This window comes from Lepidochelys kempii, chromosome 10 (assembly GCF_965140265.1).
Source record: "Lepidochelys kempii isolate rLepKem1 chromosome 10, rLepKem1.hap2, whole genome shotgun sequence".
Classification (NCBI taxonomy): Eukaryota; Metazoa; Chordata; order Testudines; family Cheloniidae; genus Lepidochelys; species Lepidochelys kempii.
The window spans coordinates 16,628,897-16,641,374 of record NC_133265.1 but is presented as its reverse complement, the minus strand read 5'-3'; the positions used below and the strand labels follow the sequence as shown (position 1 = coordinate 16,641,374).

General features: G+C 40.3%; 1 protein-coding gene across 1 annotated transcript in view; it reads left to right on the top strand.

The window, feature by feature from the left end:
• Window positions 1-4,298, top strand: part of LOC140917995 (putative short-chain dehydrogenase/reductase family 42E member 2) — a 46,234-nt gene extending 41,936 nt beyond the window's left edge. The window contains exon 13 of the mRNA XM_073361523.1: window positions 4,092-4,298. Coding sequence (XP_073217624.1) covers window positions 4,092-4,298 — 207 coding nt within the window. The remainder of the gene's footprint in view (window positions 1-4,091) is intronic.
• The last annotated feature ends 8,180 nt before the right edge of the window (window positions 4,299-12,478 follow it).

Genomic DNA, 12,478 nt, shown 5'->3' with positions numbered 1-12,478 from the left:
AAGTGCATCATCCCTCATGCAACCAGCCGGGAATCAGCATAAGAGGTAAAACGGACCATAGGCTGTATTATCATTTCCAATGAGCCACTCCATATTACGGAACTGCATATTAAAGGGAGGTTCCAGAGGCAACTGCAGACCTGGAGTCTATAGAAGTAGGAAAAGGACAGGCAAGGTATGGAGACTGTGTATCCTCAGCAGATACCATAACTTAGAGGTGGTCAAAACTCACAAATTCCATTCCAAGAGAAATTCTGACACTTTGATTATTTTTTTCCTCCAAATCGGAACAAAAAGTTGAAAATTTAAAATTTCCCATTAAATGAAATTTCTGAGATTTTTTTTGTTTGTTTTAACCTCATCTAAATGTTTTCTTTTGACATTATTATTTTCACTGTTGTCCTATTATAATTTATATTCTAAAAGTCTAAATATTTTACTATTCTATTATGGCATGGAATGACATGTCCTAATATAATAGGATATGAAATATCACATCATGATAGGAAAAATCAATGTTTTCTAACAAAAAAAACATTCCATCAGAAAAATTTTTACCATCTCCACTGTATCCAGGGAGCTTCCAAAAGAAACCCTCTTTTTCTTCCAGGAGAGGCTTTGCATACAATTTTTCCTGCCTCCTAGAGGAAACTCCACAGGAGGGGTAGTATCACCAGGGCCGAATTAACTCTCCTGTGGGCCCAGGGCTATTAGATTTTGTGAGGCTCCTGGGGGCTTGGAATGAGGTCAGGGCTGGGGCAGGGGATTAGAGTGCAGGAGAGGGCTCAGGGCTGGGGCAGGGGTTTGGGGTGCAGGTCAGGGTGTGGGATCTGGGAGGGGGTTCTGGGCTGGGGTAGGGGGTTGGGGTGCAGGCTCCGGATGGGAGGCGCTTATCTCGGGCTGCTCCTGGTCAGCGGCACAGTACGTCTAAGGCAGGATCCCTGTCTGCCCTGGCTCCGTGCTGCTCTGCTCCCCGAGGTGACCAGCATGTCCAGCCCCTAGATGGAGGGGCCAGGCCACTCTGCACAGTGGGGCTGGGGTGTAGCTTCCCACCAGGCAGCACTTACCTTTGGGCAGCTCCTGGTTGGCGGTGCAGCATGGCTATCACTAAGGCAGGCTCCCTGCCTGCCCCAGCCCCATACCGCTCCCAGAAGGGGCCAATGCAACCCGGTGGCAGCAGCCGGCAAGTGGCTCTGCACGCTGCCCCTCTCTGCAAGCACCACCCCACAGCTCCCACTGGCCACAGCTCTCAGTTCCTGGCCAATGGGAGCTGCGGGAGTGGTGCATGCAGGCAGGAGCACTGTTTGGAGGGAGACCCCTGCCCCACTGTCCCTGGGGCCATGCTGGCCACTTCCGGGAGCTGCGTGGGGCTGGGGCAAGCAGGGAGCCTGTCTTAGCCGCAGCCCCACTGGAGATTGTGATCAACTGGGAGATCCTCTAGGATCAACCAGTTGATCACGATTGACTGGTTGGTGACCACTCATTTAGCGGGTCTAGTGAACACTCATTAAATCGACTGCAGATCACTCTCCTGTCAACTCCGGTACTGCACTGGAATGAGAAGAGTAAGAGGCAGTCGACGAGAGAGTGTTTTCCCATCAACATAGTGTAGTGTGGACCCTGCAGTAAGTAGATCTAAGCTACGTTGACTTGAGTTACCCTACGTAGCTTAGATCCACTTTCCCCCGTAGCGTAGACCTGCCCTTGGAAGCAAGAGGAGGTTTTCATTTACACAACAGAAGCCAAGGGCAGAATTTGGCTGCCATTTTGTAATGTGGAGTTTTGCAGCATGTAACATGAAGCACTACCCTGAGATCTTTTCAGTACTTGGGCAATGTGAGTGGCTTCAATCAAGTATCAGCTTTTTAAAAAAAGAAAATCTTGGTTATTTAAACTTATATATATCATTTAAATATGCTTTTTGCCTTTAATCACCTTTTTTGGGTAATGTCAGTCTTTTAAAAAATGATGAGGTGAAGCACCCTTCATCAAGATTCATTCTAGGTAGGTCAGTGTCAAAATGCACTGGAATGTGACCTGCTTTACTGCCTTATCTCAGCACATCCAGTGAGCATAGCATGAATCCATATATACCCCAAAACATTAATGATACTAAGAATGAATGACACATGATAAATGTCTATCTTTTACATTACCATATATTATGCAATATATAGGGGCAAAGATACACCCATACCCACCCACTCATAGGACTCGGGGTTTATGATTGATTTTTTCTAACGTTAGTATGGTAGCTATTTTAAATTTTATAAAATATCACAATGAAGCCATTCTAATTAAACACTTACCAGTATTTTCCTATACATATGTCCACATAGTATCATCTGAAGTTATGCACAGATTGTTGAGGGAGATTGGGCCTGATTCACCACTGTATTATTTCCAGTTTTTTAGCCCGTGTAAATGTTGCCAGAGAGCAGGGGATTATGAGAGCAGTGTGGAGGTTCCAATCATTGGAACAACCTACCAACAGCTGGAGGTGGATTCTCTATCACTGACAATTTTTAAATCAATATTGGATGCCTTTTCTAAAAGATATGTCCAAATCCTGCTTAATTAGCTCTCATGACTTCAGTGGGACTATGAGCAAATTAAGCAGGATTTGGCCTTTTGATGTTAAATCTGTTTAAATGTATGTATGTTTGTTTGTTTGTTTTTTAAAAAAGAGAGACATTTCACTCAACAGAATTAATTACTGATTTATAAACCCTTAGAAAGAGATTTGAGAATAGAAACAACAATTAAACACGAATATTATTCACAGGCTGAAGAGGGCTGATGCTTATTAAAATGAGAGAAGGACTCTGTTAGGTGGGGGGGTGAATAGTGTCATCTAGTGGATCAATGTGGTATTGCTATGTGGAAAGAAACAAGTAGCCTGCTTTTCCACTGCCTTGCACCCTGAGTAGTCTTACACTCACTTTACATAGTGTAAGGGGGCAAGGCCAGATGGCTATAGAAAAGTAGTGGGAGATAGATATATTAGCTCCAGGCTAAACAAATCCCTGGTACCAGGATAAATGAAATGGCAGCTGCTCCAGGTCAATTAAGACACCTGAGGCCAATTAAGAACTTTCCAGAAGGCAGGGAGAAAGCTAGGTTGCCTGGGACACCTGAAGCCAATCGGGGGCTGGCTGAAACTAGTTAAATGCCTCCCACGTAGTCAGGTGGGGGTGCATGTCAGGAGCTGTGGGAGGAAGTTGTGCTGTTGCAGAGGCTGAGTAGTATACAACATATCAGGCACAAGGAAGGAGGCCCTGAGGTAAGGGTGAAGTGGAGCTTGAGGAAGTGAGGGCTGCTGTGGGGGAAGTAGCCCAGGGAATTGTACATGTCATGTTTCTACAAGGTCAGCTACCATAGCTGATACTATTAGAGTCCCTGAGCTGGAGCCCGGAGTAGAGGGTGGGCCCGGGCTCCCCCACCCCACCTTTGCCCCCTGATTAATCACTGAGACTGGGAGACAACAGAGACTGTGCAAGGAAGGATAACTTCTCCTCACCTCCCTCGCTGGCTTATGATGAAAATGGCTCAGTAGACTGTGACCCTTGTCTCTAGAGAAAGAAGGGTTACGTGGAGGGTCACAGTGAGCCTCTGAGGCTAGCGAAATCCACCAGGAAATGTGGGACCCACGGAGGCAAGGACAGAGCTTTGTCACAATAGGTTTAAACTGCTACAGTTCTGATTTGCTGGCATTTTACATTCACTTTGCACCAACTTCTAGCTCCAGTGACAGACAGGGGATAGCAAGCTGGCTGAAGTAGCTTTGCATAGGGGGATCCCCAGGTGGTGTAGAGATGGCATAACAGTTCTGTGCCATGCACTCCTGGTTCCCCCAGCGAAGGGCATATGGCAGAACTGGAGGAAGGCATAGCCAGACTGTGCTGGGTTATGGCAATCCTGTTTGGTTTGTATTTATAAAGATTCTGTCTGGTTGAATGCACTGTATTCTCTGTTGCTGTGTTTTGTGTCTGCTCAGTCACCCCACCCATTTATTTATATATCTGTTCTAATAGTGGCACCTAAAATAATTCTATATTTGAATCACTATTAATTGTTCTTTTGCTTTTTAGGTGTGGAACATCGCTGTAACTCACACATTCCGAATAGACAAGGCATGTAATCAGCTAGGTTACTGCCCAAAAAAATTTGCACTTGCTGATTCTGTGGATCATTATCTTCAAACTAGACCCAAGTGCCAGGACCATCATAAGTTCCTTAAAATCTGGCTTGTCCTTGGCACCTGTTTATGTTTGATCTTCTTTGTATTACTTTCTTAAGCATGTACCTTTACATAGTTATTTCAAGGAAAGCCACTATTAATTTGTTTGAGTATTAATAAACTAATTTTAATCAGTCACAGTGTATTCCTCAGGCCACATGAACTTCATTATTGTTTGAATAAGTTATTTGCTCTGATGTATTTTAAGCTGTTTTTGCTATTAAATAAAAAAAATTTGCATATCAGCAATTGTTCTTAAAGGTTGAAGCTACTACATTTTTAAAGGATAATAAAGTCGCAAGGCCACAGGAGACCACCATTGACAAATGCAGGAACCAGAGCTGCTGTTTCTATTCGCTTGATCTCAAAAGAACTCCTTCTGAAAATGGTTGCTCAAGTGTAGAAGAAACTGGAGGAGGAGCAGCTATTGTATGTCTGCAGTGTTTTATAAACAAAAGCAAGTAGCTATAATAAGGGACATATTGACCAGACAACCCTTCTGACAGAACAACGGCCACAGCCACTGCATGTTACTATGAGGCATACAGAGGAACCAGGAAATAGAACAAAGAAGAAAAAATAATTCATATACATAATGGGCAGTGATTGCACAGAAAAAGTTACACATACTGTAATTCTGTGAATTAACTGTATTCTGAAACTGCCCAAGAGGTGAAATAAAAGTACACTTGAACTTCTGCATTTATTAAGTCTTTTTTTCAGGACATGCACTCACACACAATCTCTTACTTTTATTAACACTGATACATTAAAATTGGAATGTTCTGAATCTTCTGTTAAATGTCATTAAATAACACTAAAGTTAGGGAAATGTTTTCTTCCTGTATTGCATTTATGTCAGACATTTTTAATCCTAAAGTTTATATCTCCCTGTTTTGATTCTCTTTATCTTGGAGGTGGTCCAATTGTTATGCTATATGCTAGATAATTAATCTATGTGAAAAAGGAAGGTGTGACAGAATATAGCCCTGTATTCACAGTCTACACACTATTCTAATTATCTTTTTGTATGGTATCATTTGAAAACCCATAATCTGCTGGTTAGTACTGCCTGATAAAATGTGTGTGGCAACATTATATATGAATTTATAGGATTCCTCTGTATGATGTTAGTAACACATGTTCCAAACCCCACAGCCATCCCAGGCAGAAGTAGGCAAACAGGTCTGTCCTAAACAAAGGAATGTGTGCTTACCTTAATTTGCATTTAAACACTAAACAGAGTCATTGAGCTTCCTTTGTTTTCCCTTCCTGCTTAAACAGGTGAAAAAACAGCAGGGAACATCCTTCCACATGGACTCTTTGTCTCCTGGTTCTCAGCTGGAAGTGTTTTTCACAAGGGGGACTGAAACTATAAAAAGGAGGGGCAAATACCCCAAGGCACCCCTATCTCTCTCACCCTTTCCTTTGTCTTCTCAGGTGCAGAGAATGCAAACAACTATTGCATTCTGGAGGGAGGGGTCCTGACCTGAAGAGTTTAGTGAGTAATGCTGGAAGCATGTGGTCATGTGCTCGAATCTAGTATAGTTTGTTAAATTAGGTGCTAGAAAGCATTTTATCTTTATTTTTCTTGTAACCATTTCAGATATTCATGCATCATTACTTGTCCTCACGTAAAACCTATCTCTTTGTAGTTAATAAACTTGTTTTATTTAATCCAGTGTGGTTAAGTTGAAGTGTCTGGGTAACTCCATTTAAGGTAATAAGCTGGTATATTATTTCCATAAAGGAATGATGGACTAAATATATTTAGACTGTCCAGGAAAGGGTTGGGCAGTACAAGGCATGCCTTTCTGAGGGAAAGTCCAGGACTGGGAGTATGTTGGGATCACTCTTCAGTATAACCAAGACTGGTGCAAGCCAATGTGGGACTGGCACACTGCAGTTACACAAGCACATCTAGGAGTGACCTGCATGCTAGTGGCTGTTTGTGAGCTGTACCTTTTGGAGTCTACAGCAACAAGGTACTGCAAAATGCCCCAGATTATAGGGCAGGGGTGACACAGCCTCCCACTGATCTGGATTGTACCCCAGTATGTCACAGAAGGTAACTTTAACAAAATGCACCTAAGGCTAAAACATATTTTTCTGCCTTTTTAGATGGTAAGATCCCTTTTTATGCTTCTAAAATTCTTTTCATTCAACAATTGATAACAATTCATCCCACTGTAGTTTTTCCAAAGGGTCCTCCATAAAACCAAGGAAGTGGAGACTTAATATTATTGATATTTCTAAGAGGAAAAAGGTGAAAATATAACTTGGAAGGGGAGAGGCCTTTGGCTCAATCTGAGTAAATCTGAGACCCCCTGTTGAACAGGAGCAAGAACAGGATTGCCTGCATTGCCCTCAAAGTACCTGTAACACTTGCAGCTCTGTATTAAGATAATGACTATAATCAAATCTCATACTTCAAGGCTTCAGCCAGTCACCTGCAAGGGTTGGGAAGGATTTTTCCCCTCTGCATAATTGCCTAGATATATTCTGGGGTTTTGGTTTTGCCTTCCTCTGAAGGATGATTGGCCACAGCTAGAGGTGGGACACTGGACCAGTGCACCAAGGTGGTACAGAGAATCCTCTTTTTAGATGCCGGTCTTGTATTTCTACTCATATGCTCGAGGTCAGACTGCCAGACTGGGTATTGAGAAGGAATTTTCCCCCCATGTCAGACTGCCTGGGATCTTGGAAGTTTTCACGTTCCTTTGCAGCATGGAGCTTGGGTCACTTAGCTAGTCACCTGCTAGGATCATTTGGGCAAATCAATTCTCTGCCATTGCAGAATATTGGTCTCTCCCTTTCCCTACCTGTGGCACACAGTCTAGTCTCCTGAGGACTGAAATGCTTTGGTCTAACTAAACCCTTTGAGTTTAATATAGGGGTATCTGGGTGAAAATTAATCAGGCGTGATAAAAAAGAGGTCAGACTATAGTATCGATAGTCCCTCTGTCCTAGCCTTGAACTCTCTGAAACTATGAAATTGTGCCTTGAAGAATCTCCCATTCCTACTGCCCTTTGTTTGTAAAGGAAATCAAGCTATGAACCTAGACGGACACACAAAACAGCACTTGGCCCCAGCACCATCTGTCCATTTCAGGGAATGGCCCAGTATGAACAGAATGAGTCCCTACCTCATTCTAAGCAGACCACACAACTTTGAGTTAGTGTCCAAACTCTCACCCTCTTTCTGGGATTTGGATTTATTGATAACATAAAAAACAAACAAACAAATCTCAGATTAATTTTCCTGCATAAGGTCTACTGTCTCTCGGATTTCTCTCCAGTTGCTCTGTCCAGAGAACAACTCCCTCCTCTCTTAACTCCCAGGTAAAGCCAATGAGCTGGACCTGCCACAATGAGTCACAGCTTTCTGAGGGGTTCTCGCACCTGCTAATAGGGTGGGTCAATAAAAGAACACTGCCACCCGGTTGCATCCACCCAGGAAATATTTTCCCCTCTTGTCACATGATGTACTTGGGTTTTTTTAGGGCCAAGAAAAATGGATGGAGGCCATTCCATCATGCCTTGTTAATTTACCTCCCACACAGGACAACTGCCAGCTTCACTGCAACAATAAAACAAAAATACACCCAAGATCATATACGTGACTAATAAAAATAGTCCCATGGCCATGTGTACAAAAGCCACTTTAAATAAATATTACCACCCCAGGTTATTCAGGCAAGAGACTGCCTCAGCCACCTATTTCCTTTTTAAATATTTATATAAACAAGAGGAAATAGCATAAAATGAATCCATCCCACCAACTATGCACAGGCATACTTAACTTGCTTTCTAAAAGAGAGATGATTTGTGCACTAGTGACTAATTATTATTAATATATAAATGTATTGCTGCTCTATGATACATTGTAATTGTATTTTTATATGATTCAGACTTTTTTTAAAATGAAAAGATAGATATGGCAGTGCTAGGGTCTGGAAGTCAAAGGTGGCAAGGCACGTACAAAAATATGTGATGTATGATGAACTGTGAAGATCAAAAAGAAAAGGAGTACTTGTGGCACCTTAGAGACTAACCAATTTATTTGAGCATGAGCTTTCGTGAGCTACAGCCTGAAACCTGTGAAGATCAAATATGTGATGAGCTGTGAAGATCAAACCGGAAACTTTTAGGTTTTTTCTTTAACCTGAAGAAGTCCTCCATTAACTGTTCATTGTATTTAAAAATACTGGACATTCAGATACCTACTTAACACAGTTCTACATGAATTTTATATTAAACTGACAGCCAACAGAATTTCACTCATTTTGGACGGAGATTTTTTCCCAATGAGCATTTGTTTCAAATTATTTTCATTCTTCTTGGTATAACGGATTTTGTTGTGCTTGATTCAGAGATGTTTAACATCTCTCGCACATTTCTGAGACTGTTACACTGCCAACCAAACTGTTGGTGATTAACAATCTCCCCTGCCCCAAATATCCCTTTTACAAAGTGTCCCAGTGTGAGACTTGTATATTACAGATAATATGGTAGAACTTCATCGTAACATTAATAGCCATAAAATCCTATAGTCATATGTGTGTAAAATATTATATTAATTCACACGTGTGTAAAATACCATATTAATGCCCCTCCGTGCCTCGTCCTTGCTGCTACATACACTTCATAGCGTTAGATCAATGAGAGCTGCTCCTTCTTTAGGAAACGCTGCGACCAGAAACCAACTGCCCTGCGACGGCGGTAAATACGGCCACAGTGTTACCTTGAGTAGGTAATCGAAGTGGCCACACGGTACGCTCTGGCCCCCAGCAAACGGCTCTCGCTGGACCCTAGGATGATGGGCAGTATTAAGAACCCGAAGATCTGAGCTCGTTTGGGGAATACGCTTTACTGGGGAGCCCTGCTATGCCGATGCTAATCAACATCCAGAGAAAAGAGCGCTGACCATCTCCCCAGCTTGCAAATGAGGACTCAGAATAGTTAAATTTTAGTCCAACAACGAGGAGCCTGCCAAAGGTCATTCCTGTTACCTGGCTATTTAAAATGGCAAGCCGTTTGATTGTAACTGTGTGTACTGATGTATTTTATAGCTGTTATACAGCCCCTGTCCTCTAGATGGCAGCAGGGAAGTTAAAGATGCAGCCACAGTATTTGGACCTAGTCACACATAACCCTGAGTTTATTTACACTTATTAAATAGCCAATCCAAATTCTACAAAGTGACAGAAAGAGGGGGGAAAGACATACTAAATGCTAGAAGCAACTTTGTTCTGACAGGGAACCTTTGCATAGGACTGAAAATTCAGCAAGCATTTTCTAAAAGTCTCTGAAGCTGATTGATATAGTGATATTGACTGTTGTTTTGAAATGGATTTTGTGTAACATCTTCCTTGTAGTGACTGGAAGATCCTTGAGGAGCTCTCTAGTTTCTTGGAGATGAGACTAGAAAGGATTATTTGTGCTAGGTGTTAGCACCCAAAGTTGCACCCCTGAAACCATCTGTCCTATATGTGTTAGGTTTGAAACTTTCACAGTTCACCTAACAACATTTCAGATCCCTGCTTTCAGGCTGTCCTTATGCTAGAGGAAAAAATGATCAAAGGACAGTGAAAGGTTTGCTTAAAGATAAACTGTTTAATATGCACTTGTACAACTTAGATGTGTATGAGGATTTTTTTTCTATTTCCAGTCATTCCCAATAATTTCAGCAATTTTCTCAATTTAGCACTTTCTGTGTGCAAAATCAACAAATAGAAAATGTAAAAGTTTTCTGTATAATTTCAAAAATATAAAAAATAGTGAAAATAGAATGCACAAAAACAAACTAATCAAGAGTAATCATGATTTGCAGCTTTATATTATCACGATATTTCACAAAATTATAAGCAGTTATTTATTGCTGTAGAACTGAATATTAAGATTTATTGATCTGAGGGAGATATTGACAAAAATCCTGATGAAAGAAGAATTAAAGATTTCTGAAACAAAAGCCATTATAATTTAATTGGTGGTATATTCATTCATGTTTTCAGGCCTACAAACAGCTAGCCTAGAATTCCAGCTAACTGCATTAACTGCCAGCAGACTTTTGAGTTTTGAACTGTAACGTTCTAAAAGATAGATGAAGTTCGAACTCAACTGCACCCAATCAGTATGTCATAATTTGCATATGTGATGTTATTGGTTAACTTTGCTCCAAACTCCACTTGATAGAAATTACACTTGAAAAATTAATTCACATCTAGTCGATTCACTCAAGCAATGCATGAGTATTCCCTGAAATATAATCTTAAGGGTTTCCAACACAGTCCATTTTTAAATGATTTAGCAATGAGGTTCTCACTACCTTTCTAGGAAATTTATTCTACCATCAAATAGACCTAGATAAGCAACTTTTCTTGATTTTCAGTTTAAAATATATTTTGCTCAATTTAACTGTACTATATCTAGTTGCTTACCATTTAATCAGTCTGAACCACGCTTCTCCTGCAACGTGCCGCACTATTAAACAAACTAAAATTCTAAGAGGATGGCACCATATGTGGAAGGAAATGTTGACTAGTAGTTAGAGCAGAAGATTGCTTGTCAGAAGTTCTGAATCTATTACCTTCTCTTCCACTGACTAGCTGTGTGACCTTGTCAGATCCTATCTTTCTGGCTTGTTGTGGGAATTAATTAATAGTTGTAAAGTACTTTGAAATCCCAAGTATAAAATATTATGATTAATGTTATTAAATTGTCAAAACAACTCTTCAGGAAACACACTGATGTTTTGGTGGCTGTAGAGTTCTTTATGGTTCTGACTTGAATTAAACTGATGTTTTGCTACTTGATTTGTTTGTCCAAGTAATTGGCATCATCCCTGCACTTTTGCTGTTAAGGAAACTACACATTTTTATATGATGGTAATTAGTATTTACAGAAATTATCCCTTTTAAAGTTTCTAACATTTTAAATGAAGGTACATTTCCTTGGCCTTCTGTAGTATTCCCATTGCAAATTTGCAAGGATCTCAAATAATTTATATCTTGAATATTTTTTGAGAGATGGTGGGTTTATATGTGTAAATCCAATAATAATTATTCACAATAATTAAAAATGCTTAGACTCCATATAGTGCTTTGCATTTTAAAATGCTGTACAAACATCACCTAATAGAGCCTCTTTATTTATGGATGGGAAAATAGTATCCTTGTTTCATAAACGTGATTACTTATTTTACTTTCTAAATAAAAATATGGACACATTTATCTCTCTTTCTCTCTCTCTCTCTGAATTTATTAGTTTCCCTGGAAGGTGATGGATTGGCAGCCTTGTCCTATGTTGTCCACAGTACAGCTATACAACAGGCAACAGCATTGCACTCTTCCTCACAGCGACCCAATAACATGTTTCAACACCAACCACCTCAAGGGTTAAAACTATAAGTGCATTTGATATGCACATTTAGCTGTTGATTTTGAGGCCTGGGCACCACTTTTCTCAGATTTTTCTGAGTGGAGCAGTGTGTGCGTATTACTACTTAGTTTACTGTATGGGGGAAGTTTTGTCCTTTTTAAAAAAAAATGTAGAAACAAAAGTGTTTTCTGTTCTTTCATATTGGACCCTGATAGTTTAAGATTCCAAATCAAGGTAGGGGCCCTGGGTCATAGGCTATGTGATCCCCAAAGGGCAGCTTGAGCCTTTGTAATGTAGACATTTGACTATCAGGAACTGAACTGAGACCAACAGACACAATTTGCATAGACAACTAATCAGCCATTTATCTCAAGATGATGAAAATGTTGGTATCTACCATTATTCCTAATTTTGACCCAGAATGTGGAACACATCAATCCATATAAGAAATTTTGGACACTTTCTCATGCTCCTTGACTTCATAAAATACTAATATGTTTTCCTCTCATTCAGTATGTTGCCATCTCTGTAAATGACTGGCCAAATATATGCAAACTCTGTGTGGCCTTTTCATGATACTTTTTTAATTTAGAAAGCATGGAAAAGTTTTAATTATCAAGCAGTAGGTGACAGTATGCAAGGTTTCCCAAATATCACCATTTTTACATCTGTATAATGTGACAAATATGGTAAAAGCAAAGTAAACAGAAGAAAGCTATAAAAATTGAATATAAATAAGCTTTTATATTGATTACCCTTTGACTTGGAAAGACTGGATAATGCTATTATTTATCTTTATATCTTCTAAACAGATTAAGATAAAGAAAAACAGTACAGCCTTGAATGGAGCTTTTTAAC